Source organism: Urocitellus parryii, chromosome 3 (genome assembly GCF_045843805.1).
Source record: "Urocitellus parryii isolate mUroPar1 chromosome 3, mUroPar1.hap1, whole genome shotgun sequence".
NCBI lineage: Eukaryota > Metazoa > Chordata > Mammalia > Rodentia > Sciuridae > Urocitellus > Urocitellus parryii.
The window spans coordinates 201,396,086-201,403,756 of NC_135533.1; the positions used below are offsets into that span (position 1 = coordinate 201,396,086).

The following is a 7,671-nucleotide window of genomic DNA, read 5'->3' on the forward strand; positions in this document are numbered from 1 at the left end:
ATGAGCGGCTTTTTGTTAAGGGCCCCTGAGCCTCTCATACCAAGAAAGAGTCCCACCACATATACCCCAAGGCTGGGCCTCTTCCTTGTGGGCATCCTCCCTTCCGGCCTCAGACACTGCCAATTGGTACAGGAGTCATTTTTCTGCTGTGAGACCCAATGGGGCAGTCACAGCTCTGAATCCATAAACCCAAAATGTTTGGATGGAGAATCGGTAGGAAGAAAATCAACCCTGCTTCCTTTCACCTGTTAATTGATTTCCGCAATAAAGTTGTCAGAATTTACCAACACATTCAATTTGCAAGCAAGGGGGATTCTGAAAAAAATAATTAGAAAGAAAAGAACAGTAAATGGAAGTGAGGAATCAATTCCTTTTTATGAGTATTAGGAAGCACAGTCTGGTCTACGTTCAGCCTACTACTGAAGTATTTTGATTTTAGCAAATATCAAATTCTAAGGGCTTTCTTATTCTACTGCAAAAAAAAAAAAATCCTTTTTCCCACTAGGTCTCAAGTTCTTTCACTCTGAGTTCCATGTTCCCCAGGACTTCCAAGAGCCCAGGCCCTACCGTGAGGGTGGACGGGGACGGACACCTGCTGGCTACTCACTGGCTATAGGGTTCAGCATAGAGTCAGCTGTGGAAATCACTGCTTCCAATGCATTGGTGGTGGATGGAAGGGGGTGGATCTGGTACTGCAGTGGCTTTATTTGCAAATGCATTAGCAAATCACTCAAATCTGCTGTCCAAGCCCCTCCTTGTCACACATTGTCCACCAGGGAGAAGTTCATGAAAAGATTGAAGCCCCAGAAGTAACTTAGTCTAGACCACCACCTTTAAGATCCCCTAACCCCAAGTGTCTATAATTCCATGCTGTGCCAGGTGTCAGAATCAAGCTGGGAGAGCTGTGTTGCCTCCTCATCCTGTCCTGGAGGTACATGGGAGGGCAGGTCAGTCCCACTGGCACCTAGATTGCCCTCCAGGGGTGTGAGTCAGAACCCAGCAGAGAGTTCATGCTCCCCCGTGGATGGAGTCATAGAGCTGGCCCTCTCCAGCCTGTCCACAGAGAGGAAGGGCAGCCACTTGGCCAGGTGCACGGCCACGTGCCTGTGGAACAACTGGCGGAGGTACTTCCGGAACCGCTCGCCCACAAAGACATAGACGACGGGGTTGACACAGCAGTGAGTGTAGGCGATCACCTCGGTCACCTGAATGGCCATGTCCAGCTCCCTGCTCTGCACACACTGGTTGGTGAACAGGTACTCTTGGAAAGCAGAGACAAGAATAGTCAGGTTGTAAGGGGTCCAAAAGAGGAAGAAGATGAGCATGATGACAAAAATCAAGCGGACGGCCTTAGCCTTCTTCTCATTGGGCCGAATGAGCAGAATACTGATGATCCCCGTGTAGCAGACGATCATGACCAACAGAGGCAGAACCAGCCCCAGGATGTTCAGTTTCAGAGCCTGGAAGCGTCTCCATTCTTTGAGGCTTTGGTGAGGGAAGTGGAGGCTGCAGGTGTTCCGGGTGAACTCCCACTGGGTCTCGGAGAAGTAAAAGCCAGGAACGGCAGCCAGGAGGGCCAGGGCCCAGGTGACGATGCTGGTGATGATACCAAAGGTGACAGTCCGAGCCCGTATTGCAAACACAGCATGGACGATGGCCAGGTACCTGTCGATGGTCAGCAGGATGATGAAAAAGATCTCGCTGTACAAGCCCAGGTAATAAGACCCCGAAAGCAGCTTGCACATGGCACTACCGAAAACCCAGTTGTTCTTCAACTTGTAGTCAATCCAGAAGGGCAGCGTGAAGAGGAAGAGCAGGTCAGAGATGGCCAGATTGAGGAGGAAGATGCTGGTCATGCTTTGGAGCCTCCTGTGCTGCATGAGGACAAGGACCACCAGGATGTTGCCAATCAAGCCGATGACAAAGACCAGGGAGTACAAAGGGGGCAGCAGTTTGCTCCCAAAGGCCCTCACATCCGCCTTATGGCACGGGGTTGTGTCCCCATAGTCATATTCAGTGGTCACTTCGTAGTCCTCTGTAGTGGTGATAAACTCCATCCTGGCGCCTTCCGTGGGTCCAGGACAATGATCTCTCGATTGACTTTGCTATTAAAGGCGGTGGGCTCTGTGTGACAAGGACAAGATAGTGGTTACATTTCTTCAACCACTGATAAGTGCTTACTGAGTGCCTATTGTCTACCATGCCTGGAGCAAGGAATGGTGAGCAAGAGAGACCCAGGTCCCCTCTGCCCTTGTGGACCTACAGTCTAACAGGCAACAAATGAGAACATGGATCATTTTTCAGTCCCTTAGGTGGTGAGTGCTGTAAAGGAAAAGCTCAGTGGATTGAAATCACAGAGGAAGGGAGCAGGTGCCATGCTATTCACAAAGTGCCTCCCAAGGGCTAAAGGCACCAGACTGAGTGTTCAATGACTCTCAAGAGGGCATACTATTATTCCCATTTAAGAGGAGATGACACCAAAGTCCAGAGCGTTAGGAAACATGCCCAGGGACCCACCTGCAAGAACAAGAGTGGAAGCTCAGAGCCAGGAGTGGGGGACTCTCAGGGCCCAACCTCCAAACCACTGAGCTTTCCTGCCTTTGCTCACAGTGATGGCCCTGTGCCCTGGAGCCACAGGACTCTGGGAAGGAAAATGGTCCTGGCTGAGAACTAAAAGCTCACAAATCGTTTTTCATGGCTTTGGGGTTTAAAAAGTCTCAGCCAAGGGTGACAGAGTGAAAATGGGCAGGCATCTTTCTTTTTTTTTTTTTGGTCATAAAGACTGGTGGATGCTACTGTCATTTGATAGGCAGAGACAAGGATGTCCCATAATGCAAAAAAATAATTTACCCCAAACACCAATAAGCTGCCACTATGAAGCCCTAGCAGTCAACTCCACAGGTGAGGACACTGGACACCAGAATGGGCTCAGCCTGGTCCATGTTGCATGGCCCTTATGTGGCACCGGCCGGGCTGCAGGTGACTCCACAGACCACCGGTAGGAGCCTTGGGGAGGATTCAGAGGAAGCACAGGCCAGGAGGAAGGTGGTGACTAGAGACAGAAGACTGGGAGTCAGGAAGGAAATGGTCAGAACAGCTTTGAGTCATAAGGAGATGTGACATGGGGACCAGATGGACAGTGGGATTCTATTGAAATAAGCTCTGAGATTCCCCCTCACACAGAATTGCTTTGAAACAAATGAAAGAGAACCACTAGATGGCCTGTCCCAGTCCCCATTTTCTAGCCCACCTTTTGAATACTTTCCCGTCGCTTATTGAAGATGTTTCTACAAAGGGAGCATTGGTTTTGGTGGAACCTATCAGCTGCGTAACCTTGGATATATTAATCTACCTCTCTGAGCCTCTGTCCCTCGTGTGTAACATGGAAGAGCGGATCTCACCTTGCAGGGTTACCGTGAGATATCAGATGAGAAAAGTTCCCCGCCCCCCAGCACTTACCAGGCATTCAGTATCAGGGGACCTTTCCTACAGTGGCCTTTTTCTGGGACCAGTCCCCACCATGATGTTCCTACCAGGATGTCTTATATTTCAATCCTATTCTGGTGTCTGCATCCCACCCTGCAAATCCCCCTTGCTAGGTTTCTTGGTAGATAATCTAAAAAGTGATTTTCCTTGACAGTGACAAGGACAGTCCCTTCCATGTGAATGACACTTTACAATTTCTACAAAGTTGATGACACGGAGGTAGAGAGTAGAATAGCCGCAGGAGTGGTATGGGGAGGAGGTAGAGAGAGGGCAGCCGATGGGTGCTGGGTGTAGGAAAGGACTAACTTCTGGAGTGCCCCTGCAATGTACAGTGACCATGGCTGACAACAAATAGGTGAATACTTCACAATAGATAGCATAGAGAATTTCAAATGTTCCGGGCATGAAGCAATAGATATGCCGGTTACCCTTAGCTGATCATCACAGGTTATATACATGTATTCAAATGTCACAATGGGCTCTCTCAATATGGACAATTACTGGGTGCCAATTAAAAATAAATTATATTGGAAAATTAAAAACCAGAATTGATTTGGCCCAAATCCCATTGATTTGGCCCAAATCCCAATCAGTAAAGTAGGAGGCACCTACTTTACTGTTCCTGTCTTGAATCCAGGTGTTTAATGCTTCTACTGTACTTAAGAAATCTTTCCTGCTAAATAAATAAATATTTTTAAAAATTTAAAAATTCAATTTTCTACAGTGACTGTTGGAGATTAAGGCATATGATGGGTGTCAGGCACCCTGGGTGGAAGGTGAGATATTTTGTTAGGGTGAGAAGTCGGGGGGCCTTTCATTTTCCAACCAGTCCATCCCTGTGGCTCCCTCCTCTATCTCTGCCTGACCAGCCCTGGTTCCCATTTTGGGGAACCCAAGCTGGTAGACTCCAAAGAAATTGCACTAGTGATTTCTGCCCTCCATTGCCCTTGCTAGTGCTGACCAGAGCAGACAGCTCCGTGTCTGCCATTTGAGGTGGGCTGGTAGGTTTACAGTGAAAGCTAAAAATCTTGGGATGCAAAGCTGTCCCCATGAGCCTAGTTTCTGGGGAATTTTGGCAAAAGGGAAAGCAAGCTTAGCTTGCGTGGTCAGGTACTATATTGAGCAGAGCCTCCTCCATACTGCCCTGACCTCTGGCCCTGTTGACTACTGCCCTCACTTGTCCGTACCATTCCAGGTTCTGCTACTCCCAAAGGGAGCTGATGGAGCGGGGGCTTTGGAGGAGAAACCAAAAGACCATGTCACCATTGAATCTTCCAGGCCCACGAAGAGTCTGCTATAAAAGTCGACCCCAAGGTCATTGCACAATGGTCAGCTATCGCCTTGGAGCGTGGAACCTTCCAGCACTAGTGTCTTTGGCTAGCTTAACTGTTTTATAAGAGAAAGTGGTGCAGGTCTCTTCCCTACTCACATTCGGCATGTTAGTAGCTTGAAATTGACCACAGAAGCACTATTTACACCATGGAAATCGGCAGACGCCACAACACAGGGATCTTTTTTTAGGGAAAAGTCACTGTTACACATTTACTAACCCATCACTGCCCAGGCCTCAGATACTGAACAGCTCAGAGCTGTCCTCTTTGATGAAAAATCAGTGAAGGGCACCTAGCCTGGTGACAGGCTATGAAAGCTCCTGGGAGTTTCCAATTCCTCTTTGAATATCTGCAATCTTCTAAGATCCCTCTAGGGAGGAATAGTGGGAGTAGATACCTGCAGGTGGCTGCTGTTTCCTTCTATCTTCAAGGCAAAGTTCTGACCTGCGTCTTTGCTAGTAGAACAGAATGGATGTATGAGAGGCCATCTGGCCAGCTCCCTGCCTGCAGGGTGGGCAAATCCTGCCTCCTCAAAAGATAGTCAGCAGACCTGATTTTGAGAATCTTTGGTTCCAGTTAAGAAATTGGTTAAGTATCTGCAATGTTTTTCCTAAGGGATATTTTCCTCTTGCTACAATTTCTCATATACCATATTTGGTTTGCCTTTACACGGAGAAATGGCAAATAATTTCTTCTTAAATAACTTCACACAGAGGGCACCTCTTGTCTCTTCACACTAGCTACCTTTCTTTATCAGTCACCAACAACGTTCAAGAAAGCTTTCTTTTTAGCATTTTACACCTGAGTACCTGGCCTTATAAAGTCTCCAGTATCCTCAGTATTGCAACTCTATTAATTGCCTTACAGATGTATCAGTGGAGTACTTAGACATCTCCCGAGACCTCAAATCGTTCCCCAAGCATATCTTTAAGCAAGAGCGACTGAGAACACAGAAAAGACAAATGCCACTTACTCTGGTTCCACGGCACTTTGTCCACACGGCTTCGGTTACTGGAACTTTCAGAGTATGAACTCAAGGTTCAAGGTCTAGACCAAGTAGGAAGCGCTCAGCTTCCTGTGAGATGATGGAGATTGGAGTCAGGTTTCACAGTCTTTCAGAATGACAAGAAGAGGGGGAAGTTCTTCTTTTTGTATGGTTGGGTATTCATGAATGGCTGCTACGCCCACCAGTGGCCAACTCCTGGAGGTCAATTTCACTGCAAGTGTTTTTTGTGCTCACCCTGCTACAATTCCAATTCCAGGCTTCTCCTTGGAGCTCTGCCCCGAAGGAATTGGGCCGATTGGGTTGGGTGGAGTTCAATTGCACAAGGTATGTGACAATGAGCTGTCCCCAGAACTTGTGGAGCAATTGGATGTGTATGTGTGGGAAGGAGGCCCGGCAGAGAGTTCTTGTGGTCAGTGGGTTGACTTTGCTTTTTTTTTTTTTTCTAAATTGCAAATGAAATGATTTAAACCAGAACCTTGAGTCTTTTTCCTCAGAACCATCTGGCTGATAAATGAGAACAGAAAGTGGTGGCAGCTTGTCCTAATCTACTCCACATCTGCCCACTGCCCCTCTTCTCTCTGCTCCCCCGTCCCTTCTCTGCCAAACATCCCAGAGTGGTTTCATCTCCAGAAATCTCCAGCCTGGAAGGAATACAGGTAAGTTGGCTGAGTTTAGGCAGGAGTCAAACACAGGCCAAGTTCAAATCCCAGCAGGTCACTGCCCCTTCCTAAGTCTTGGTTCTTACTCTGTCAAATGAGAATAATGAACACTTGCGCTCACAGAGGAGGCTGGGGTCAACTTGAACATGAAAAATGTCAGAGTTCCTGGCACAAAGAAAGTCATCTGGTTGGGCTGGGGCTGGGGCTCAGTGCTCCCCTAGCACGTGCGAGGCCCTGGGTTCGATCCTCCGCACTACATAAAAATAAACAAGTAAAATAAAGGTATGTGTCCATCTACAACTAAAAACTATTAAAAAGAAAGAAAGACGTCTGGTCCATGATGCTTCCTGAAGCTCTCCTCACCTGTGCTGCCACTGTGCTGTGCCATCTATAAAATGGGGGGTGGGGGGCAGCTCCTAACCTTCCTGTGCCCAACCCTCAGTTACTCTATTTTATAAAGCAGTAGTTTGCATGAGTTACTCCATTCTGAGTACAAGTCAGCAACCACACTCTGCACAGCCCCACCCTAAGACACAAAATAATAAATAACTTATTATTGGTACTCACTTATGGAATTAAATCAGAAGCACATGGATGCAGGGGCGTATCAAACCCATATCAGAGAAACCAGGCTCCTTGAGCTTATCATCTCGCAAGACATGTAGCCCCCCTCACCTGAAAGACATAAAAGGAGAAGCACCCTGAGACTAGTTGAGGCATCACATACTTGCCGCAGTCTGGCTGGGCACAAATCACGAGCCACTGAAGCAGGAACAAACTTTATTTCTGAACTCCACCAGCACACTCCACACAGGATCCCGGGGGGAAAACTGCCGAACCACGCCACACGGCTCCTCCTGGGACACACTACTCCAACAGGAAATTCCTCCTCCGGAATTCCCTCCTACCGCACTTCCCCAACCAACGGGAACTCTCCTGGAGTCCCGTGAGAGCTCCAAAGTAGCAGGCCTAGGCAGACAGCAGGGGTCTAATCTCCAATTGAATGCGCATCTTCACATAATCATTATCATCTCAATGGCTTGCTGGGGTCACCTTTCAACCAAAAATGCCATTCCTACTTGGCTATGGCTCTCAGCACATACTGACCTGTTATCAGGCCATCAAGGAGTGTCATGAGGTCAACAAGGAGTGTCATGAGGTGACAAATCTGACTCTTTATCTCAGCTTG

The 7,671-nt window shown here is 47.9% G+C and overlaps 1 protein-coding gene across 1 annotated transcript; it reads right to left on the reverse strand.

Annotated features, from left to right (window-relative positions):
- Window positions 1-477: 477 nt before the first annotated feature.
- Window positions 478-5,904, reverse strand: LOC113183652 (C-C chemokine receptor type 1). The gene is made up of 2 exons (XM_026390026.2): window positions 5,791-5,904; window positions 478-2,124 (listed from the first exon to the last, which is right to left on the reverse strand). Exon 2 carries the CDS (start codon window positions 2,055-2,057, stop codon window positions 990-992), a length of 1,068 nt encoding a protein of 355 aa, XP_026245811.1. The 5' UTR covers window positions 2,058-2,124; window positions 5,791-5,904; the 3' UTR covers window positions 478-989.
- Between the last annotated feature and the right edge of the window lie 1,767 nt (window positions 5,905-7,671).

Coding starts and splice junctions, on each gene's coding strand:
- LOC113183652 (XM_026390026.2), bottom strand. CDS start 2,057: ATGGAGTTTATCACCACTACAGAGGACTACGAAGTGACCACTGAATAT.